General features: G+C 35.7%; 1 protein-coding gene across 1 annotated transcript in view; it reads left to right on the top strand.

The window, feature by feature from the left end:
- cacna2d1 (calcium channel, voltage-dependent, alpha 2/delta subunit 1) overlaps positions 1-26,301 on the top strand; it is a 309,871-nt gene that overhangs the window by 131,177 nt on the left and 152,393 nt on the right. The window contains 2 exon segments of the mRNA NM_001097269.1: positions 1,466-1,525; positions 18,811-18,855. Of these exon segments, the coding sequence (NP_001090738.1) occupies positions 1,466-1,525; positions 18,811-18,855 (105 nt within the window).

Genomic DNA, 26,301 nt, shown 5'->3' with positions numbered 1-26,301 from the left:
CCCTCTTGCCCTTTTTATATTTTCAAAAGCTAGTTACTCCTTTCACATTTGTGTTTTTTTGTTGCCCTTTTGAACAGGTATCTTAAATGTTATGTTTGTTAGTTTCTGCAATAACCGTAATGGCCAGTGCAAAAGTTATGTAACTGTGTTAAAAATAAAATAAACAAATGCTACTTCTAGCGTCATGATTTAAAAAAAAAAATAATAATAACTTTTTGATTGTGAAATCAGTGTAATATTCTAGTAGCCCCCTAAATGTATGTATTTTATTTTATTTATTTTTCTTTTGCTAGTGAGTTTTGATAATCAGTGTTTTCACAAAAGATTTCATTGTCAGGTTCACACACACACTAGGGGGCACATTTACTAACCCACGAATCCGAATTGGAAAAATTCCGATTTGAAAACGAACATTTTGCGACTTTTTCGTATTTTTTCGGCGACTTTACGACTTTTCCAAAATTGTCACGACTTTTTTGTTACCAATATGATTTCCGCGAAAAAATAAGAGTTTTTCGTAGCCATTACGGTTCGCTCGTATCTTGTCGCGACTTTTTCATATTGAGCGCTCGTAAGCGGCGGGCGAAACTTTCAGACTTAGCATGATTTTGGAAGCCTCCCATAGGACTCAATGGCACCCTGCAGCTCCAACCTGGCCCAAGAAAAGTCACCATACTGAAGCTTGAATGAATCCGAACGCTACGAAAAAATCGCAACATTTTGCACAACTTTCGGAATGGCTACGAAAAAGGGGCGACTTTTCGCGCAAGTTTTAACGCTACGAAAAAATCGCCAGATTTTGCGCAACTTTCGGAATGACTACGAAAAAGTCCCGACAATTTTCCGAAAAATCGCAAAATACCGATCATTACGAAAAAAACGCAATCGGACGCATTCGGACCGTTCGTGGGTTAGTAAATGTGCCCCTAGGTCACTGCTGTATACACTGGTTGTTCTGTTAGAGAATCTTGTTAATTCTTGGTTTAGGGATAGCAATTTCCCCTCCCTCCAGTCATTTTCAGGTTACTAATAAAGGTAGCCATACGTGCACAGAGTGAGCTGGCAATACAGACCATACTGCATGACCACCTTGGCTGTTATAGCGCATGGTGGGGTGTAGAATTTAATTATTTTACAAATTCTGCTAATTGGCACATGGATGATGATGTAATGCAGATGCAATAATGAGATCAGTGTAGTTTTGGCAGACGCGCCACTGTAATGCCACCTAAGTTCCTGTTTAAATAACATTTAACTCTCAAACCCTGTAATCTCCCTTAATTCATTTAAATCTGAAGTTCCAAAAAACAAAATAAACATTCTAACTCCAAATCTCTCTGCCTCCCTTGAGGAGGAGGCCCCCTGTTTTATACATTTACTATAATTATTTCACACGGCTAACATTTTAGTTAGTCAGTAGTTTTCCTTTGTTTAACCTTACCTAAACCATTGTTTTTCTTTCCAGCACCTTGCAAAGAAAGCAGAGGAGATTCAAGAATCACATCAGTGGCGTGATCAGTTTGGGGTAAGTCCATCAAATGTGTGCTAAACTATAGCTTTAGTCTTTTCAACTTGTGCCACCCTTATGCTTCTTCTTTGTAAGACTCAATTTATTTGAATTTTATCCCCCTATCTGAATTTATATCTCTAGATTGTTATAGTTGCCAGCCTTTACTGATTTATCTGAATAACTTTATTATTCCCACCTCTTATCATTCAATGCTCATTACATTCCCTTGTACATAAGAATGTACCAATAAGGAAAATAAAAAATATAAATTACAGATAACTGTAGAGAAAATTCAAGCTGTACCAAACAAAAATACATTAAAGCAAACATCCTCAAAAATATCTTCCATAGACATGGAAACCATTTTCATCCCAAACCTGACAAAGTACTTAGAATACTTTTTGGTTAAGTAGAAAATTATTGCCATTGTAATTAAAATTATTTGAGAAAGCTTTGGGCCTCTGATCAACATATTTTGCGATATCAATTACCCACCACCATACAAATTGCACCCCATCATTATAATTATAATTTAATGTATATTTGTGCAATATGATACATCCTACATGTATGGGATTTTTATATGGTAATCCATGTTGCCCATGGATATATTTATGTAAATATGCATAGTCACTCTCATATACTGTACATAAGTAAACATTCTTTGTATGAGGATTCATTAATAAAAGAATCAAAATATACATTTACTAAAGAAAACTATTGACAAACAAAAAACAAACATGTAAAATACAAAACAACACTAAGGGGGTGATTTATCAATGTTCAAATTTGAATTTTTTTCATGATTTTAGTTTTTTGCCCTAAAATAAGTTATGGTTCAAAAACTCAAATGTCTGTTATTTATTGCAAAACCCCCAAAAACGCAAATGTAAAAATGTGGCAGCTAAAAGCTTGTAAGTTCATGTAGAAGCCAATTGGAGTTGTCCTAGGCAAAGTCAAGATATATTTTCAATTTGGGATTTTTGAGTTTTTCAAAGTTTTTAAATTTGAAAATTCAAGGTATTCAAGTTTTTTTTCAATTTTTTTTTATTTAAGCAAGTTTTCCATATTAACAAATAAGCAAGCATTTGAGGTTTTTTTTTTTTAAAATAGAAGTTTATTTGAATCAGTAAAAACTCTTGAATTCACAAATGCGAAAAATGATAAATAAACCCATAAATCTAAATACAATACATAACAGATATTAAGAAAGATAATTTTAAATGTTACATATAATTCCACTGCCTTCATTATACTCATCCTTCCAGTTAGTCTGGCATACCTCAGTGCAGGAACTCCAAGAATACACTAAAACGTAATCCATTCTGTTAACCTAAAATGTGACCACAGGGTCAAGTGTCATTTCATGATTGGTCAATATCCATTAAGTTTAAGGTGGCCACACACGTGGCGATTTGCACGATGGTCGCACTAAAGATCGTACAATCGGCCACTAAGCGTTCAGGGCTGAAACAGCAGATAAGGAGGTAGAAACAATAGGATTTCTACCTCCTTCTGCCGATTCAGCCCTGAAGGCAGATTTTGCTCAGGTGCGCCCGATCAAAATCTTTTAACCTGGCCGATCTGCGAGTTGACTGATATCAGCAGCCTCCTGTGATATCGGTCGACTCGCCGACTTGCCATACACGCACCGAATATCGTACAAAACGGGGTTTTGTACGATGTTATCGGTGCGTGTATGGCCAGCTTAATTTTAAGGAGTTGATCATGGATTTCTGTAGCAGGCTGAACAATGGAAGTTGGTAAAATGCAGTTGGGGACAAAAGGGATTGAATTTCCAACTACCCTTGGTCAAAAGGAATATGATTTAGCAACTGTGTGCTAAACAGCATGTGTTTGAAGCTTTCATCTGTTGTATACTGTATACTGTTGATACTATCTACGTTGTAATATGTAAATTACACAACATCCTCAAAAACACAAGTCACAAATTATATATAAAATATACATATAAAGATATGACACAAGCAATTCTCCCTGAACAAACTAACAGTCCATTATCCAGAAAGCTACAAGGTACGGTAAGGTCTAATTAAAGCAAATTATTCATTATCCAGCTATTATCCTGGCTTCTGCTTTAAACCCAGTGGGTGAGCTTTAGCCTATAGGATAAACCCATGTAAATGGGGCTTTTCTAGGAGCCTTAAGGAATTTCTTCCCAGAATCCTGTTATGACTTACATACGTATGAGGCGGTCTCCTCAATCCTTTTAGCTTGTTCATGAATCCCCACTCCTGGCTCTACCTAAGCTGATCAGAAAACCCTGCACTACACTGATGAGCCCCAAGAAGGGCGAAACCGGTCTGTAGTTGGGAATCTGATCAGCTATTATCCTGGCTTCTGCTTTAAACCCAGTGGGTGAGCTTTAGCCTATAGGATAAACCCATGTAAATGGGACAAAGCCCATGTAAATGGGACTTTTCTAGGAGCCTTAAGGAATTTCTTCCCAGAATCCTGTTATGATTCATTTTTAAAAAATTATTTCCTTTTTCTTTGTAAGTTGTTTTTGCACCAAAGGAAAGCTGGTTAGCTGAAACATGTCATGCTACAAGTTATATGTAAACAAAAACAAACATCCTAAGGAATGGCATTGGCTTAATTTGTATTTTAAAAATGTCATCTCTAATTTTATTGTAGAACAACAAAGTATATGACAATGTGGGAACACCCGTTAGGAAAGTTAAGTGGCTCAGTTTTTAACCAAAATGGAGGAGGGAATCCTATCAAGGGCTCCCCATTAATTAATGTTTGCCCAGGTGTATAAACCCCAGGCTCTTCCCCAAAGTTCGTGTAGAACTGATAAAACGGTAGCTCACCTAGTAACTTGAGTGGTTCGGGTGTAAATACCCCGGACCCTCCTCCTCCAACTCAAAGCTTCAATACATAACTATGTATGTGTGTGTGTGTATATATATATATATATATATGGTCCATATAATAAACTCTTACAGCAGACATGGGGGCATCTATGGGTGCATCCACTGAGATTAGAAAAAAGGAGGTTCCATTTATTTTGTACAATGAGAGCTGTAACTTTGTCAAATTCTCTCCCTGAAATGGTTGTACTGGCTGGTACATTTGATAGCTTTAAGAAGAGGATGGATGGTTAGCTTTTGGAACAAAGTTGATTTATGGACTGGTCCAATTGCCATCTTGGAGTCAGGAAGGACTTTTCCCCTCTGAAGCAAATTGAAGAGGCTTCAGATATATATGTATTTGCCATTCTCTGGATCAGCTAGCAGTTAGGCAGGTCTTGTGTCTTATTATCCACCTATATTTCTATTTACTCTGTTACTGTGTAAGACCTTAACTTCTTTTTAGAGCTGTAAGTGAGTGGTCCAGTATCTAATAATAATATTTAATATTAAAGTTACAAAAGCTTTCTTTGTTTCTTTGTCTTTCCTTATCTTATTTTATGCTCTTCATAGTCCAGAATGTTCAATCATTGTTATAAAATGTATTTTTCCTTTTGTTTCCAGACACAACAACTTATTTTTCTTAATCCACCTAGCATTCCTTATAGCATTGACATGGTCCATGACTTCTCAGTGTTTCTTCCTTTATATATCCTTACATAGTTTCCTACTTAACATCCATCTAGCCACCATTACAGCAATGAGCATTGTTTATGGCCACCCTTTCTTTCTTTTTTTGTATATTTGTGTATAGTTTTCTACTGAAGGGTCGTTTATTGAGTCAATATAATACCTATCATCCTACATCCTCAAGTTATGGACAGCACACCCTACTCCAGTCTTCTTATAATAAACTACCTTTATTCACATAATTTGCATAGACCCGTACAGCAATGTTTCAGGTCTACATTGATCCTATGTCAAGCTAACCACATGTGTTGCATATTGACCCATTTATAGTCTGTAACATACTTCCATCTAGTGGCCATTAGTCAGATACAATGCAATATAAAATTACAAAAAACATTTAAACTCTAACACAGCAGCTTTTTATTTCTATTTTATTAGAAGTCCACTTATTGTAGAAGGAGTTTCTTGCTAGTGCATTCAATCACCTAAAAACAAATAACCATTTTTAACTCAATTATCATTAAAAGATTATGATCTATAATATTCTTTAATTATACCATGGGGGTCCAAAATCTCAAGCCATCTAATCCACATAGACTCCTATCTCCCCCATGATGGAATTTATCCACCACATCTGTTATTTGGAATTTTAATTGATTGACCTCCATGGTTACATTCCAAAAATTGACATGATTTATGCGAACTTTCACTAAAGTCTGATTTTTTGGGGCTTAAAATCACAATATGGAAAACAATAATTTCTGATGTTCTAAAATGTCCAGAAAATGCTTTTATCGGTCATATGAACATATCGTAATTGCCTTCTGAAAGTCATGTAATTTTCGGATCTGTTTGGAACGTTCATAAACGGCGCGAAGGTCTTTCTGGCTTTGAAACCTTCAATGTATGATTTTGGAAGCCTTCCACAGGACTCAATGGCACTCGACAGATCCAACCTGGCGAAAAGATAGTCATGATACTAAAGCTTGAATGAATTCCGAAATGTTAGTAATCTTTGCGAAAAGTACAACTTTTTCGTGGCACTTGACGAAAACTACAAAAAAATTGTGGAATTTGAACTAAATTATCGTGGACATTCCGAAATGTTTGATAAGTTAGAAAAAATGCGATTTTATCTCATAAATACTTAATCGAGGTTTTGTAAATGGGCCCCTAAGTGTAGTCTGACCTACATAAAGTTTGCCACACAGGCATTTTATCACATATATTGCAAAGTGTTTGTGAATCCATATAGGTGTACCTTTGCTAGAATGGTACATACAATTGGTGCAAGAAATACACAAGTAACATGGAAAAGTGCCATTTTTCTGTGGGGCTTAAAGGACAAGTAAACCCCACACACAAAAATGTCATCAGTGAACAGTCTCTTTGAAATCTTTCAATACCTGCCACACTGGTTTTACAAAGGTTAATAAGGCTGCAGCATCCCCTTAATCACTTAGATTTCCTTCTCCTTCTGTAACCCACTAGGCACCCCCCTCGAGAATTTGCTTTGACTTCTGGCTTGTGGGCATGCTGAGTTGTTCTATGCTCAGATTACTAAACACGCCCTCCAGTCTAGCAGCCAGTGAAAAGATGGCATTGCTGGTTCCCATAGAAACTCAGCTCTAGCTGTCTGCTTCAATTTTTTTTTGTAACTTTCTCTCCTGAGCTCAGCTCAAACAAAGCAGAAATTTTATCAGACAGTTGTGCCTGTGTGAGCCTGCATTGCTAATGAAATGTATGCTGAATAAGGGTCTGTGTGTGTGTATGTTTGCAGATTTAAATGTATCTGATTATGTATAAGAGAAAAAATGGCCACCGGTTGTAAGTTGCTATTTGCTTTAGGAAAATGTGATGGTGCTGGCAAGTGGAAGGGATATATACAGTACAAACAATGCCATTTGGGTGGGGGAGATGTGTCCAACTGATATACATTGTAGGCAAATGCAGGCTTTAAGTACTTTGCTGTAAAATTCCTATCAGACCTAAAGGTGGCCACACACATGACGATTTGCGATCGTTCAATCAGCCACTAACCGTTAGGGCTGAAACGGCAGATAAGGAGGTAGAAACAATAGGATTTCTACCTCCTTTCTACCTCCTTTCAGCCCTGATGGCAGATTTTGCTCAGGCGCCTTCTATGGAGCCCGATCAAAATCTTTTAACCTGCCCGATCGGCGAGTCGACCGATATCAGCAGCCTCCTGCGATATCGGTCGACTCGCCAACTTGCCATACACGCACCGAATATTGTACGAAACGAGGTTTCGTACAATATTATCGGTGCGTGTATGGCCAGCTTAAGTCTGATTTTATTTGCATGGACCCCAGGTTACATCCACTTTTATAGGTCATATACACAGGCATTTTAAATTATTCAATATCCTCATTATTATAAGACAAAACAGGCCAATGGTTTTTTAGAAGGTATTATATCTACTCACGAAAGCCAAACATCTAACTCTCTTTTATTAAGAGTTTTCAGTAATGATTCTCTAGTAACTTGCTCCACACTTTTCCTCTCCGCATCCAGAAGGTCCGCAGGATACCTTTGTTGAACAACATAAAGTTCCCCCAACTTTTATAAATCTGTGTTAAGAAAACGAATTTTCTGAAAATAAAAATTCATTGTAAATTTTAGGTTTTTTTTTGGTTAGTTACTGCCATAAAATGTTGTTGATCAATTATTCTTGACTCAAAGCTTCTGCTACCAAATGAATTTTACCCCAGTTTTCTATAAGTGCTGATATCATTTAGCTGCCATAATATCTTATCCACATAATCCTGTTTAATCATTAGGACCAACGCACCCCCCTTATAGGCCACCTTAAGAACCACATCCTTTTTTTGCACACGTTCTTTTATAGTCAAATATTCCTTGTTAGTTAAATTATGGGGCACTAAATGTATGCCCCCCCATATATGTCATACATAAAACTGTACATAGCTTTGAAAAACACCTACTAATTTTGCTCACTTCTTTTCAGCATTTAAGCATAGAGCTTTACTACATGTTTACTACATGTAAACAAGCCCAGACTAAGTTTAGCCCTTTTGTCTGTGAATAGCGATTAAGCAATGTCTATAAAACATCCATAATCCTTGCTTAGTGGAAGTTTGAGCCTTTTGCCTTTATTAATGTTCTACATAGAATACTAATGTGAGTCAATCTATTCCAGCAGTAAGCTGGGGGTGGGTGTAAAGACAGGCAGATGTAAATGGGATACTCTTAATTTAAGATAAATGCTCAGACATTAGAAAGTGAAAGGTAGTCATTTTCTTGGGACAGCAAGGTGCAGTTTCTTGCTGGCTCTTTAGCAGTGTAATTTATTTATGCCTGCCCAGATTGCAGCTAGTAACCCTTGACTTTCCCCAGAAGTGCTACTTCTCATTAGGTGATTGTACGTATGTTTTGGAGCACAACAGGAATCAAAGTGATGGTTTAGTTATGCTTAAAGCATTGGAACTGGCATTCACTGTGGCAAGAAGAATGTTGCTATTACATACCAAAGGAATGGTTCTACTGCCCTTTGTAGTGACCAGTACACCAGTTTTCTACTGTAAGGTAGAGTTACAGTATGTTAGTAGGATAATAATACTAACCACTGGGTACTGACACCCCCTTCTAACTAGACCGTGTTCAGCCTCGCCTCTGCAACCAACCCATAAAATTGTTTCACACTGTAATCTTCTCATGCACCTTTAAAATTGCATACTGCAAGCTTTTAGCTGGCACATGTTCAGGAGTTTTAGGCCCTATACATTACTACCATAGGGCAATAATATGTAGAGCTTTTTTATGATTATATTTTAGGCAGAATAAGCATCTTGGGATTTAACAATATTTTATTTAAAAGCAGAGAGCAATGTATGGTTATGTGCTGCTACATGTAATATCGGCAATGGTTTTGAGTCGCGGGAAGATTTCCAGCTCACTTAAGTTAAAGATTGCTTGAAACCTAATTTGCAAGTGAGTTGCATTTCGAAACTTTAATGGCTGCCCTTCTTGTTGAAGGTGCCCTATAGAATAATACACTTTAGTAAGATGGTTTTAATCTCATTTTAGGTTTTATATATTTAATTCTTGTGTAAATGAACTGTAGCTGCAATGTAATTGCCTTTAAAGGTGACCATGTAAAACCTTAAATGCCATTACTAGTTTTTTTTATTTTCTTCTAACGGCTGCCTTATTAACTGAGTCATAAAGAATTACCAGACATAAATAGCTTCAATGAAAAGAGTAAGATTCCATACCACTGTATTTTGAAGTTCATTAAAATAAATGCACATGTATTTTTCTCTTTAAATTCCAATAAACTTGGCCTTTGTTCCCCTTTACTGTAAAAGGGTACAAAATCCATTCATATTAATGAGCTTTATTTATGCTTGAAATGTCTAGCTTTTTCCAAGGGGTATGTGAAGTATTTGTAATCGCGTCCATTGATCTGAATCTTAATTTTGGCTCTTGCTTCTTTGAATCTGCATTACTGTGAAACCCGCAGTTTAGCTACAGCCTATTAGAAATATGTACTAACACAATACAGGCAACTTGAAATTGTCTAAATAATGGGCAACATTTGTCTCTACATACTTTATGCCATCTGTGTAAAATATTTGTTGTATTTTTGTGGAGCATGTGCAGTTGCAGTTAGCCCAGGATTAGCTCCAACGGGGCATGGGCTAGATTACTTTGTCCTTCAACAAACTGATGTAGATGTTATTAATCCTATGGGAATGCTCTGCCTAGCAACACATGGTACCAGTCACCTTTCTTTTAAATGGTTAACCAACTTAATCCTTAATAAAATAATTTTATTTGTGTCAAATGTTTACAACATTTTGACTTGGACAAAGCTGTAACAGTAAAATCCTTATATTAAGTCAGCCTGTTTCAGTTTTTTTTTAGGTATTTAAACCCCTTTCCTAATGGCTGCTATAGCTGAGCATCAAGATTGCTAGGTTATGGGTTTTTTGGGAATTGTAATAAAAGGCACTAAATTTGCCCAGGAGCATTAACCTATAGCATCCAATGAGCAGGTACAATTTACTGGTCACCTGTTTAAAAGTAAACATCTTATTTGTTGCTATGGGTTACTGCTACTGGGCAAATGTAATGCCTTTTATTACACATTTAGTGTAACCTTAAAGGACAATGAAAGGTTAATATAAATTAAAAGTAAGTCTAAAGGCATTCTTTTTAAGTACTTACTGCATATCTAAATTCCCAGATCCCTGCTTGCTTCTCTGAGATATGGTGCTGGCAGCCTACAGCAGTGTGAAGCCTACAGTGACATCACTGAAATCTCTCTGTCCTTCCTGTAGGTGCCAGCGGCAGCCTTCCTATTCTCTGAGCATGTGTGTAACTTGATCCTGTCTGCTGTTCTGAGCTACACATGCCCACCAGCCAATCAGAAGCGGATCTGGCAGAGGGGAGGGGGGGAGGGAATGAAACACATGTGCAGTATGAAGCAAGGAGGGAAAGAAAGGGAGAATACCTTTTTATAGATGGCTGCCTGTTCTAGAAAATGTGAAGTAAGTGTGACTGAGTAAATATTTGATTAGGTGAGCCAAAAGTGTGGGGTTCGTACTAAACAATAGGACGACTATTGGGCAGTATGCTTTTTAAATTTTGACTTGCATTCTCCTTTAATCTCGAAAATGTTGGTACTTATGTTGTTGGCATAAAAAGGGTTAAAAGAATATTCTGTGCTGCTAAGTTAATTTTAAACCACACTACCAATTTCCAATTTTATTTCATATTTCTTTTATGCAGAACATTGTCTGTAATTTTTGTTATGAGCCTAATGTAATTTATAATATTATAATTCAAAATGAACATTGACACTTTGAGCTGATTGTTAAATATAGCATAATTCTAAGTTGGAAGAAGCTAGCTTTCTTACTGCTAGCAAAAACTGGAAAAATTAAAGGTTGAAAGTCAGAGTTAGAAGCAATTTAATTGATGAATTGCAATCTGACTGCATCAGGCTATTATTAGAAACCAAATGATTCCAGGAGACGAGAGAAGCTCGCTGCTTATTTTGAAGTGACAGTGTTGTTGCTAATGAACACAGACTGTATATGGTTATAAACAGAGAGAGAATAATTCTGGGGGAGTAAAAGCCTGAATATTCCAAGCCATTGTGCTCTTCCCGAAAATAAACAAGCTCATATATACAGAATGTTATAGCCAAGGATATTTAAGGAATAGAATTGTTCTGTTCTCCTAATATGAGTCCACATGCTATTGTCAGCATTTTTTATTATTCAACAATAAGTGCAAAAGGAAATTATTCAAGACATAACATTACAGTAGAATTCATTTTACTTGGACTGGTTTTTTTTTCCATTTTAGTGTTCAAATGCATCTATATTTCTAATTACATTTTAAGCGGTTCATCAGATGTTAATCATATATAGGATAAACTGTTGCAAAGTAGTAACTTGTTGAAAGATACACATATACCACATACATTTATAACCTTTGGGGAAAAGAAGCGGAATGTATCTGTAGATACAGAAGGACTTGAGTGTCGTCACTATATGTTTATACAAATATTGGCTGTTTGGATTTCTTCCCAGCCTCTGAACCCTGAATTAGCAGGAATTCTTAGGACAGAATGTCTTCTCATATTCTGTTACCAGTTAAAAAATGTTTCAGTAGATGATTTCCCATAATTGTATCCATAGCATTTTTTTCACAGACATATATTGTGATTCCCCATAACATGGGTATCTATTTCTTTGGGTTGATTAAAGTAGGGGCAGGCTTTGAAGTTTTGATCCATAGGATAAAATGGACTGCAACTGCTTAAAGCTGAGAATAATGTTGTAAGTGAGTAATTGTTTTGGTAATTTTTTGATTGTGGATCCTTGTACCTTTTGTTAAAACATACAGGCTTTCCTTTTTTTGCCTAAGTGTGCACTATTGGCTACTATGAGTATGAACTAATAATGTAATTTCTGACACTTTTAGAAATACTACCATTACCTGTTTGAATTCCTTATTTCCATGATGGGCATTGCATGGTATTTAGTCATGCATAAGGACCACTATGCTTTTTAGCTATACCATGTTTTGAAAAGGGTTGGCAGGGGTCTTAACTTGAGAAATTCTCTTGAAAGTTTTGTACAGATAGATAGACAGACAGACAGACAGACACACAATGCATGAAGATGATTCTGCTGTGTTTCAACACTTTGTAAAAGTAAATCTCATGATTTAATGTGGTTTGTGTTCCCACAAGACTTACATGTCCAAGGTGCATCTGTTGAAATTGCTTGCCATTACATGCAAACAATACTTGGACAACAATATTTAGTGATGATAAAGGAATTTTGTGAGGATTGTTCAATTTCATAGAAAGAATCAAAGATAGAAATAATATATGTATAAATATTAATCTAGCACTTCTCTGCTTACAAAAAAGGTTCTTTGTCCCCCTAGAGTCATAATTATGGTTCTGAAGCGACTGCTGTTATGCATATACATAAGTTTGTCTGCTTGCCTTCACCCTGCTTTTGCTCACACTCTATTTATAAACAAGTTAGAAAAAGCAAAAAGCATAATAATATTGTATTATGGGTATTAACTGCCTACATGCATGTATTCTGTGTGATGAAGTATTGACCTTATAAACCAAGCTGGATGCAGTTTAGGTAATTTAATAGTGCCCAGTCATTTAGTAATTATGTCCTTTTCTTATTCCTGGCAATGGTAATTTTTCATTCTAAATTGCAAAAACTAGGATCAATCATTCATTCTTCTTGGCTGAAGCTCAGGGACCTGTGACAGAATAGTCACTCCCATGGGTTTAAGAGAAAATAAGAAAGGTAAAGAATACTTGCAGTAATTGCTCTGATTTCCCCAAACAGACATTTTACAATTATAGTTGCTATCCCACTTGATTGCTTTGGAACGTCTGCTTTTCAAAAAGCAATTCTATTTTTCATTCATCCCATTTCATAAGTAGATATGTTCTATCTTATGAGAGATTGTTTTGCCTCAAATCTTATATCCTCAATTTTTCCTAATAATCATTGAAATAAATGTTTAATCATGATCAGTTAAAGCCACTGCTTGTTTTGTGAATACAGTAAATGTTGCTAATATACCTTTGCCATATAAATGTTTCGTAAACTATTGGGCAGATATATTGGTATGACATAAAGTTAATCTAATCTGGCCAAAGTGCAATTATAATTTACCAGAATCACTATTTATTCATTTGACTGTATTGTACATTATTTGAACAGGAATGCTCTTGAAATATTTTTACTGTTGAAGCAAACATATAGAACTAATTGCCAATACGTAACTGGTAGAGTAAGAACTATAATTAGATATATACTAAGCCTTATTTTGACATATATTATACTAATAATTCAGGGAGATATGTTAATTCAAGAGGTAAATCCTTTTTTTCTGTGTTGTGCCTGATGCTGGCATTTTTCATGTACCACTACCAGGCTAATATAAATATAGCAATATACAACTTTAAAGCATGTCTTATTGAATTATGAAAATATTGATGGCCATGCTTCCTTCCTGTCTGGACAGTAATGATCTACAATGGCCAAGTCTGCTCATTATACACCTGCCTGGAAGACTTTACCTCCTTACTCTTTGTCTGTAATGAAAAATATGTTTAAAATCTCTAGAGTTGTCGGTCATCTAGGATAAAGTCATGCAATTAACTTAAACAGTGGCATCATGGTAAGGTTTATTTTGCAGTAGGAATTATTAGCAGCTATAAAATAATTTGTTGAGTTTTATTAGATGGTCTCCTTAGATTTTCTGTTTTATTAGGAGAGAAGAAGAGATGGAGCAATGTATTCCAAAGACTATACAAGACAAATAAATGAATAATTAATAAAGAGTAGAGGTTCTTGTTTAAATGCATTTGTTTACTCCTTGGTCTGCATTTTGACAACTTCACTTTTACAATTTATGTTGTAAATGCTATTTAAAATAAAATAAGAATAGTATTATAAGACAATTGTATCACATTAATTTTCAGAAATTCTTGGGGTTATCTTTAACTGGTCCCTCTCCTTTTCTCACCACATTAATGCCACTGCGAAAACCTGATGCTTTTTACTACGTAATATTGCCAAGATAGGCCCCTTTCTTTTACAAATAACAGCTAAAACACAAATCCATGCCCTTATCCTATGTTGTTTGGATTATTGCAACCCTAACCGGTCTCCCAGGCTCCCACCTCTCTCCCCTGCAACCAGTGTTAAACTTTGCTGTTACAATCTTTCTGCTCTCTCCTAAGATAGAACCTGTTCAGCCCCAAGAAAAATCCCTATTATACCTGCCCATTAAACAAAGGATAGCATGCAAATTCTTTCTTTTAACATTCAAAGTCCATTAATCCTCTTCTTCTCACTACATTTCTTATCTTGTCTCACTGGATGTTTCTGCAAGGAGCACACTCTCAATTTCTTTAAGAAAACACTTTGGGGCACATTTACTAACCCACAAATCCGAATTTGAAAAATTCTGATTGGAAAACGAACATTTTGCGACTTTTTCGGCGCCTTTACGACTTTTAGGAAATTGTCGCGACTTTTTCGTTACCAATACAATTTGTGCAAAAAAACGCGAGTTTTTCGTAGCCATTACGATGCGCTCGTATCTTGTCGCGACTTTTTCGTATTGAGCGCTCGTAAGCGGCGGGCGAAACTTTCAGACTTAGCATGATTTTGGAAGCCTCCCATAGGACTCAATGGCACCCTGCAGCTCCAACCTGGCCCAAGAAAAGTCACCATACTGAAGCTTGAATGAATCCGAATATTTCGTACTCGGCGCGAAGGCTACGAAAAGGTCGCGACTTTTCGCGCAAGTAGTAACGCTACGAAAAAAATCGCCAGATTTTGCGCAACATTCAGAATGGCATCGAAAAAGTCGCGACAATTTCCGAAAAATCGCCAAATACCGATCATTACGAAAAAAACGCAATCGCACGCATTCGGCCCGTTCGTGAGTAAGTAAATGTGCCCCTTTGAGTCTATTCCTGCACTTAAGGGTCAATACCCAAACCTTTGTGCAATTTCCCTTTAATTTATGTCTGTATGTTATACACCTACTTAGACTGTAAGCTCTGTGGGGCAGTGACCTCCTTCCTACTGTCTCTTTTAGCACTTATTCTCTGTATATTTATACTTATTAAGTACTATGCTTGTTACTTTATTATTATGCTTATAAACAGCTATCTGATTTCATATTGATTTGGAATGGGACAACAATGAAAATAAATCTGCATATTTTACTGTGATATGTAAAGGCTCTAGACCTAGCCTGTTAATAAATGTACAATATTAATCAGGATAAAGAACTCCATAAAATGACCTGAAATTTAGATTTGTTTAGTACTATTACTAGCACACCCTGTACTCCTCCAGTCAACTTATGGATGTGTCTCTAATAGCTTTACCCATATTTGGTGTTAGGATGGGGTGAGTTATACAGTAACAGGAACAACATTTGCCCTTGTCTAGTAATCCACAAAGACCCATTGACAGTTAGTGTTTGCTGCTTTGCTTGTTTAGCATAGTAAAAGCAAGCTTTTAAGTGATTGGTTAATATTACTCAATAGACCATAGGAAACTTTTCTCATGTCACTATGTAACATCTGTTTTGGTTTTTGAATGTCAGTATCACAAAACACTACAAAATTCATATTTTTGTACATTAACCTTACCTTGAGAAAGGAAGGATCAGGAGAGTCTAGTTGTACACCCTGTTGTGCTTATTGATGCTGTCATGCATAATTCCATAAAAACATCCAGTGTAGGAATACTTAATAACAGTAGGAAGTAGGAGCTAAAGCTAAACCTCTGAACTTGCTAATAATAAAAAATCATATGGGTAGCAGTATATCCTTCCTTCAATTGCCTTAAAAAAAATCAGAAACTAAAGTTTCTTAGAAGTCGTTTTTGAAACACATTTATGTGCTTATGTTTCATGCTGAAGTGAAAATTGCTTCTGATCACAGCTTCTAAGTTCCTGGAACAGGCTGATGAATTGACAATTACTAGGTCAAAAGAAGAATCGTCTAATGTTATATATACATGCTTGGTATCTATTTCAACACCACCGCTCTGGTAGAAACCAATTATAATAAAAAAAGGATGGTAGTGTGGGATGAAACACAACAGACCCATTACTTTTAACAGCAAATACAATTCCCTGTGCTGCTGCTTGTCTTTTAGAACATTTACGCAACACTTTCTATTAAACTACTTTTCACATAAAAATCTGCCGCAGCAAAACAAATAACGATCATGTTTCAGTTACCAAAACTGTGAAATTCTTGTAACCAAAGATGTTCGTAGAGTCTGGCATATTAAGGCTCAATGGGTTTTGCAGAACCACAATTACATTTATTTCTCCACTTGTTGAGCTGGCTAAATCTGAAGTGCTAAAACTTTTTTTTTAATTAAAACTGTCAAAATTTACCCCAGTGCTGTAAATCATAGCAAGCAATCAGCTTTGACTGGCTTAGTGCAGTTAGGATAATGGAAGTGGATTCCTTACTGATATTTATTGCTATAGATTCATGCTTTTGGAATAGGAATTGCATTTGATTCATATCAAAATTGTTGTAAATCAGCCTACAAAAGCCAGTTTCAGTGGCCAGTAATTGGATTATCGACTGTAATTTGTCTGTAGTTAGTCTGATTACGATTTATTCTAATTATTTCATTCCATATCCCTAATGAGAATGCTACTGTCATCCCTTTTTTTTCTCAAGAAAGTCGTTTATTTAGGACCTGGTGATTGAAATGCTTTCAGATTTTTTTAAAAATGTATTTTTATACCTTCCATATAACATATGTATTATTGACTATTTTATAGATTAATTGCTATAATTTTGTGCTTTGTCCCCATATATTTCAGTGGGAAAAGCATGTGGTTGTATCCTACAGATAAAATATTCCAGATACAGCTCCAATTGTAGTTCACACTTGTTCATAAGATTAGAATCACCCAGACATTTGCATTTTTGGATTTTTTTAAATTAATTAATACTTTTATTTACCAAGATAGCATTAAATTGATTAGAAATTATAGTCAATAAAACTGATCAGACATTCAATAAATATATTGACATTTAAGCATATCTAAAAAACATGACATAAATGGTAAGTGAGTGATTGAGGGAAACAACTAAAACAGCGGTTCTCAACCTGTGGGTCGGGACTCCTTTGGGGGTCGAATGATCCTTTCACAGGGGTCGCTTAAGACCATTGGAAAACACATATGGTTGGGGGTCACCACAACATAAGGAACTGTATTAAAGGGTGGTGGCATTAGGAAGGTTAAGAACCACTGAACTAAAACATTGTAGGGCTTACTTTTTAACACTAGCCAAATTTACCTAAAGGTATATGCAGATTTGTTAAAAAAGAAGTTGTTAAAAACTTGATAGTAGACTGAAACTATACACGCCATGCTGTAATTTTTAACATGGCAAGCACATACTGTATGTTATGTATGTATGAGCTATTTAATTTTTTTTTAATCATTTCTTTATTTAACATTTTATCAAGGATTTTCATCCTTTAGACATGTAATTTGATAAATATACTTCCAGTGAGCCAGCCTACATTGTGTGTAAGAATTAAGTTGGGTGAGGTCAAAGGTGGGGCTGCCTGGCATGGAAATGTAAAGGATAAATCATATAGTGTATTATGGGATTTAAGTCTTTAAAGGGAAACTATTGCAAAAATAAAAATGTTATATAAGCTTCATTACCCTGACATTGGAAACTTGGTAAATGTAATCAATTTAAAAGTTATACTTCACTCTCTTTCTCTCAGCAATATGCCTCTCTACATTCTCTCTTCATGCAGGAGTCAGATTTTAAAACTCTTTTTAAGTTGATGACAATTTAGACAGTAGAGCTGTTTCACTTAAAGAGTATTACTGACCATATTTAAATTGGACCATGGGTTCCTTCTGTCCTTCAGATATGGACTTTGATAACTGAATTAATGGTAGTAAGCTAGCCTACATAATGCACACCAATAAAGTGGTTTTAAGTCAGAGGTTGGGCTGTCAAACACAAAGGACACAAGTTTGTATATTTAGAAACAAAAATATGTATTTATTATAATTATTAAATTGCATGCCCTGTATTTTTACCTAAGCTGAGAGTAATTATTTCTAAATCAAAAATTTTTTTTTTAAGCTCAACAGTATACGTTTTCTCATTTTGTTCTACTGAATGTCTTTATTCAAACAGATTTTGCGTAAATAGTATTACATGACTCCTAGAAGCAAGATTTTAGGGGAAAAGAAGTAACAAATTTCAATGTCATCAAGCATACAAATTTGTAACCTACTTGCATGATTTTCCATTATGTTTTTCTAATAACAAGGATATAATTATCTACTTTGTGGGATCATAAAAGATAAACCCTCCCCCCATAATAAAATAATATTTTTGAAACACAGACTTGTTGATGGTTCTTTTACATTTTCAGAACAAATGGCTTTAATAAGATTGTTTTTCATTACCTCTTTTATACCATTTGATTTACAGTTTCAATAAAGTTATTCCAAATATAGTTTTGCTCTTTTTTTCTGCCATAAGCTATTCATGTTTTATAGGCAAACGTGTGGTAGCAATTATAGTATTTGTTCATACTGTGTTTCTATAAATAAAATAAAAATGCGTCAGTGGTAAACATTTCTCATTTTCTCATTTCTCTTCCACAGACTAATAGCATTGTTTACTACAATGCGAAGGATGATCAGATGGATGTAAGTAATTGATTACTTTTAATTGAAAACCATTTAATTGCTGCAATGAAATAAGATATTTTTTGCTTATTTTTATTTTTATAATGAATACTACTGTATTTCTGTTTGGAAAGATAAGTCCTATAATGCATTTAATAATTTGGAAAGAACACACACTGCTATGTTGCAATAGATAAGTAAGCCTAACCAAATCGCTAATAAGATTATTAAGATATTTTAAAAGTATGAAATACATTTCTTCTACAAACTCATCTGAAAATCCTCATGTAATATAATGTCTTAATGTACAAGAGGAAGCTGTATGTCCTGAAATTGTTGCCTGTAGCTATGAAATAATTGATTCAAATATTCTTTGAAAATTCACTAATATATATACTGTATCCGAATGTAATTTTTATTGGTGAGGATTGGGATTGAATATATTGAGCCTAGTGTATGATGTAATAAACAGGTGACACAAATTTAACTTAAAGATCAACAGGGAAGAGTTGTCTTGATTACGAAATGATGCAGTAAATGTTAAATTTCTAAATACACTTTTGTATTGCATTATCTATAACAGATCTGGCTCACCCAAGCTCACCACCTTGCCTTATTTTATGAATTTCTTTCCTGGCTTTACAAATAATCAATTCGGAATGGTTTCCTGCTAGTTCCAACCATAGCAAGGGTGCTCTCATTCATGCACTTTTATAAGGTGTGTCATCCAGAAAGGCTACATTCCTTGAAGCCCAAAATTTAACAAATGATTTGGCCTCTCTCGGTGGTCTTTAGACTTGTTTTTTTTTTGTTGATGTAATATGTTTCCTTTCTTTGAATTGTATATGTCACGGTCGGCACCCAATACCAGAGCTAGTGCCAAGCACCCTGGTCTCGGCTCGTGCTTCACCAGTAGCGTGACCGCCTTTGGCTTCGGGAGGAGCCCTCAGCTACTCGGATGCCACCTGGACTTATACGAGAGGTGCAAAGCAGGAGTTCTGGCTAGCAATGGGGCACGACTGTAGAAAGTCAGTTAGGCCAAAGATCACGGTACAAATAGGGTTAAACAAGGTCGTCTTCAGGCAGGCTAGGTCGGGGCGGGCAGCAATCAAGGAGAGTCGGACAGGCAAGGGTCAAACTGGGTAATCAATACAACAGGATGAGACGAAATCGTAGTCAATGTATAAGCCGAGGTCAGATATGGATGATCAGAATAGTCAGGAGCAAGCCGGGTCAAAACAGGAGAAATACTATCAGAATTACAGGAATAAGAATGCACAAGGCTCAGGAAGGCACCAGGAATCGAATCCTATCACGGGCAATGAATGTAAACAAAAGTCCCTTTAAATAGTTTAAATTTCGCGCCATTGCGCGATGACGTCATGACGCCAGCGTGCGTGCGCCTTTAAATTGCGAAAAATGCGCGCGCGCGCACACTAGGAAGGAGCCGGCACAGGGGAAGAACGGCACGGCGGGCGTCCCCGCCGATGGCAGCGCGGTGGGCGTCCCCGCCGCGCTGGTAAGTGTTTTGTTACAGTATATCTCCATATTCATCTCTTGGAAATTTCTAAATTACAATTGACAGAAGTGGATAATTTGGTGTATACAACCCTTTTCCTACAAACACACCAGAAATAGAATAAAATAGAAAAGATGGAAACATTTACATTTTTAAAGTCTACAATTTAATGAAAGATTGTCATTAAGTAATTAATGTTTGCACAACAAAGAAGAAAAATGTGTTGGAATTGCAGGAATTTTTTTTAAAGTAGATATGTATTTATGCATAGAGCACTACTTATTTATCTGGCAGGACTATTTAATACAAACTGTAGTGGGGAAAGATGGGAGTTTGGAAGGTCACTTAGTAGCAAGTTGCAGTAGTCTTGATGGGATAGGATGAGAACATGCATCTTCGCTACTGCTTGTGAAAGAAAAGGATGGATTTTGGCAATATTGCTTAAGAAAAAGTGACAGATTTTGACAGCAGGGTTGATATTGTTAATATAGCACAAGAGGAAGGAATCAAAGATCATTTCAAAACAATGTGCATGCATGCCATTAATAGAGATAATTAATGGAGGAATAGGGCCAGGTTTAGGTGACAGACGATTAGTTGAGTTTTTGTTTGGTAAGCTTGAGGTGAAGCTGATTAACCCAGTTGAAGATTCCTAGGAATTCATTTTAATAAAAAGGTTGAAATATATGTTTGGATACTTGAAGCCATATGTGTGGATGAGATCTTTCAAAGACAGAGTGTAGAAGGAGAATAATAATAACAGACTTGCGGCACCCCTACATTAGGTGGGATAGGTGATGAGGATTTGTTAGCTTAAGAGACAGCGAACAATCCGATATAAAGGTAAGAATACCATGATGCAGCCAGATTCTGTATAACAAGCATATACAGGTGTCGGACCCCTTATCTGGAAATGCATTATCCAGAAAGCTCCGAATTACGGAAAGCCTGTCTCCTATAGACTCCATTTTACTCAAGTAATTCAGATTTTTAAAATCGATTTCCTTTTTCTCTGTAAAAATAAAACTGTACCTTGTATTTGATCCCAACTAAGATATAATTAATCCTTATTGGATGCAAACCAATCCTATTTAATTAATGTTTTATTGGTTTTTCAGTAGACTTAAGCAGGGGCGCTTCTGCCATGAGGCGAGTTGAGAAACTCGCCTCAGGCGGCAGAAGCGCCCCAGTTACTAGGGGCGGCAAAAAGCCGCTCCTGGTAACTTTAAGAGCCGAATTTTAAACCGGAAATTCAGCTCTTCTAGTGCAGAGAGTGCAATTGCGCTCTCTGCACTTGCGATCTCACTGCGGGAGCGGGGGGGCGGCATCCAGGAGCCGCCTCAGGCGGCGATATGTCTAGAATCGCCCCTGGACTTAAGGTGTGAAGATTCAAATTACGGAAAGACCCCTTATCTGGAATACCCTTGGTCCGAGAATTCTGGATAACAGGTCCTATACCTGTATACAATTAGCATAAGGAGGAGAGGTCAACCTACCAAATGCAGATTGTAGGCCAAGGAGGATTAGAATAAAGAAATGACCTTTGGTTTTGGAAACTCTGCATAAAGCAGTTTCAGTAGAATTTGCAGGCCAGAAACCATATTGCAATGGGTTTAACAGCAAGTTAGCAATTCAGGAGAACACACTATGTTCTAGAATTTCACAGGGAAGCAGTAGAAGGGAAACAGGACCAATCAAAAGTAGCTCTTTTAAGAAAAGGGTTTGACACAGGCCTGTTTGATTGAGATAGAGTAGAGATAGTAGAGTTATAGGGCTAAAAGAATTACGGTGGGCAGAAGTAGGATTAGGAAGCAGGAGATAGTTTGTTAGTAGAGGTAATAGGGAAAGTGTATGGGGTTGGGTGATTCTGCTAATAAGCCATGCTAAAGGGCATTGAATATAGAAAATGGGTGTTGTAGATTAGATTTGTTATTGTTTATAAGAGTGTTATTTTACTCTTGCTTGGACTTTGACAGGACAGACTTGAAGAATTATAGCATGGTATAGTATAAAAGGAAAAGTTTCACATGTGGCACTATCCTAACTTCATAAAGCAACATCAGATTTTATATTGCATCTCCTTTGTGATAAACTGGATAAAAGTACTTTGTATTTCCGGTTTAACACATTCTTTCTTGTGCTTGCACAGGGGCTTTAGCTGAGGGCTTTCCTCTGCTGGTACCTGGCCTAGTGGATGTGCTATGAACATATATTTTGTGTGCATCTGTTTCTACTCATTTATATGGCTCATCTATGACCATGTTTGATAAAGGAAAATACACTAAAACTCAAACCATGACAGTCTTTGGTAATAACATACATTTTAATGGTTGTACTTTATTACTTTGGAATGCCGAGATGATTTGTTTACTGAGGTAACAGAATGAGTTCATATGCAGTGTATGCAGCACTTTAATGTACTTTTATTACATTAGCCTGGTTATCTCTAATTATGAACTGGTGTAATGAAAACATGGACTGACTTTAGGCTTCTTGTAATTTATCAGGGAATTCAATAAGATGCCTCGTTTAATAAGATTATTCACTAAAATGCCTCATATAATGTATGTCCTCTTATGGTCCTCTTGATGGTCTATAGCTGCTTCTCACCTTCTGTTCCTGCCGCACTAACTTTTTTATGTTAATAGTTTTTTTGTTGCCAATACCATTGTATACTTTCTGATATGTGCATGTTAACTGCATTTTTCTGTAAGACTGAAACTTGGTTGGATAGTAGCAAATGGTTCACTGGCATTTAATCTAGTTAATTTATTGGCTCAGATAAGATTGATATTTTATCTTGGATGATTATATCATGCATTATGGGGGCAGAATTGTACTAATATTTTTATATTTTAGCTTAATTTTTGCTAAATTGTCTAATAGATATGAAAAGAAAAAACTAAACAAATCCACTAAGAAAATATATAATAGGAAAAACATAGTTTGGTGCTTAAAAAAAAAAAAAGAAAAGAAACTAATGTTTGTTCTGTAGCTCTTATTTTTCTGTGCTACTTTTCAAATTAATGTTATGTTCCTGTTAACCACGGACAACAAAGCACCCTTCCACCCTCTATGATGCTTCATATCAAATATTTTAATGTGTGACATTGTATTTAAAGATGTGACAGAGGACTCAGCTATTGAGTTGCCAGAATGAAAGATCAACATTCATTTCAAGGACTTCTCTGTCAAGTTTCTGACATATACGTCACTAAAAATGAATGCCATTCGCACCTATGAAATGTATCAGCAGGAGACATTGCAATCCATTCTCAACCTTACACAAATGCAAGGTAAAATTCAATGTCTCTTTGAAGATAATAAACAACAAAGTAACCACACAACACTGTATTCCTATTTCAAATTGAAAAACTAGAAAATGACCGTTTTGTCTAGTTTTTTTAAAAGTTGTGTAGTTATGGATTTTTTTTTTATCTGGAATGCTTGTGACCTGAAATTTTCTGGACAATGGGTTTTCTAAAAACATGCAACACCATACCTTAGTATGTCTTATTGTTTTGTGGAAAACTATATTAATGTTTTGTTGTAAAGAGTGAAGCTTTAGGTACAAGTTAGTGACTTTTTACCAAGAAAAAGCAAATCAGTCAAAAATTGTTTGCAGGACCTTGGATCATTCTAGATAATGGATTTCCAAATAATAGATTTCATACTTAAAATATTATTTAGAAAATTTAAGTAGTATGCTGTCTTGTAACTGGGGATGTTATAAAATACATCAGCTGCTGCAGTATAAATTAAATATGCTATATTTTATTTTTTAATAGTTTGAAATAACTATAACAGAGTAATATGATCTTCTCTGATAGACATAAGAGATAATGGCTATGGATTTTAATTGCCACACACTTTCCAGAAAAGAGTTGTAATGGGAAAACAGCAGGCTGTCCCTGTCAGTGGCTTTCCATCTATATGGCATTAGTAGAACAAAGGCTATATGATTGCCAATAAACCATAATGAGATAATCTCCACTTGTTTCATTCCTACAAAGAAATTCCATTGATAAACCATGATCTGATGTTCCATTAAGGTTGTGGAATTCCCTCCCTGAACCAGTCATACTGGCTGATACATTAGAAATCTTCACGAAGGGGTTGGATGGCTTTCCAGCAAGGGGCAAAATACAGGGTTATGGGAGATAGCTCTTAGTACAAGTTGATTCAGGGACTGGTCTGATTGCCATCATGGATGGCAAATTAGAGATGCTTCAAATGGGGTTTTTTGCCTTCCTCTGGATCAACCAACAGTTAGGCAGATTATATATAGGCATTATGGCTGGACTTGATGGACGTATGTCTTTTTTCAAACTAACTTACTATGTTACTATGATGCTCCTGACTTCACTAACCAAAACGCCCTAAATAGGATATAGGATATTATGTGTCAGCAGATAATATATGTGTCAGCAGATAATGTGGCACACTGCATGAATAAATATTTCTGTAAATGTAAAAAAAAATATTAATGTGGAAAGGCACATAATACATGTGTGTTTTGTTTATTAATCTATGTTTAAGATATATGTGGAGCTAACACAAGGCTCTACATAGCACACAATGGCCCATTTGCAGGGACTCAACAATTTTCTTTTTTTTTCTACAAGGAAATTCATACTGTATGTCAACTTTGGCAGCTCTTTCAATATATACTGATATCATTTTTTTTCTGGTTACTTTATCCAATGAATGCAGAAAAATACCTCTTTAGTTGCAAAGATGCAATGTATAATGAAGTGGTGCCTAATAACATACATGGGGCCCAATTGGTGTTTACATTTTACTACAGATATGGGATCCATTATCCAGAAACCCATTATCCTGAAAGCTCCTAATTTACGGAAAACTCATCCCCCATAGACTCAATTTTAATCAAATAATTCTAATTTTTAAAAATGATTTCCTTTTTCTCTGTAATAATAAAACAGTACCTTTTACTTGATCCCAACTAAGATATAATAAATCCTTATTGGAGAAAAAAAAACAATCCTATTGGGTTTAATTCATTGTTAAATTAATTTTAAGAAGATTTAAGGTATGGAGATCCAAATTACAGAAAGATCCCTTATCCAGAAAACCCCAGGTCCCAAGCATTTTGGATAACAGGTCTCATACCAGCATTTACATTAGGAGCTGATAATGTCATCTTGACTATATAAATTGGATCTCATTCTCCACAACAAAATCTTTGACTTCAGTGTCTGCATGTGACTTTCCCATTGGTCCATTACTTAGTCCAGAAACATATATCATTACTACAACTGATTTTAATTTTCTTGCTTTTCAATTTTCTCCTTCTTATGTAGTTTAGACTGCTGGTATAGAAAGATACATTCATGTGTATCCATATGCAGAGTAGGTTATATGAAATAGGAAGACCTGACAAGCCTTTTGTGGTAAAGCACATGGGACATAAAATGCCTTAGTATTAGCTGAGTCTGTCTTGGGATTGTTAACCCTAATCCTTGTGGGATATAAGGAGAGTAATTGTGATTTAATGCTGATTTAGTGCCAGAACGATTGTTTACTGAACATGTCGAGAAGAATAAATGATTTTCTTTATTAAACCCCATAGGGCTACAAGGTTAACATCAGGTTCAGGCAGCTTTTATTAAAGAATACAGTGTCCTAAATGAAAAATCCTTAATGCACCTTTATAGAGGTGATTAACAGGGAACAGACTTTAAAGTTGTATATAATAAGTTTATTGATATGTATTTTACATAGTGCATTACATATTCTAAATATGTATCTATTTATTTATGGGTGCAAGTGCAAATGTATAGGAACAGAAAATGAAGTACTGTAATTAACATTACTCTTTAAGCCCTGCATTATATGAGCAATTAAATGAATAGCAACTTCCCATCCAAATGTTTTAAATGCAAACATTTTCATGTACCCCACTCCCCACCATCAGACTGAATGCA

Source organism: Xenopus tropicalis, chromosome 3 (assembly GCF_000004195.4).
Source record: "Xenopus tropicalis strain Nigerian chromosome 3, UCB_Xtro_10.0, whole genome shotgun sequence".
NCBI classification, from domain to species: domain Eukaryota; kingdom Metazoa; phylum Chordata; class Amphibia; order Anura; family Pipidae; genus Xenopus; species Xenopus tropicalis.
This window is presented reverse-complemented; position numbering and strand designations above follow the sequence as displayed.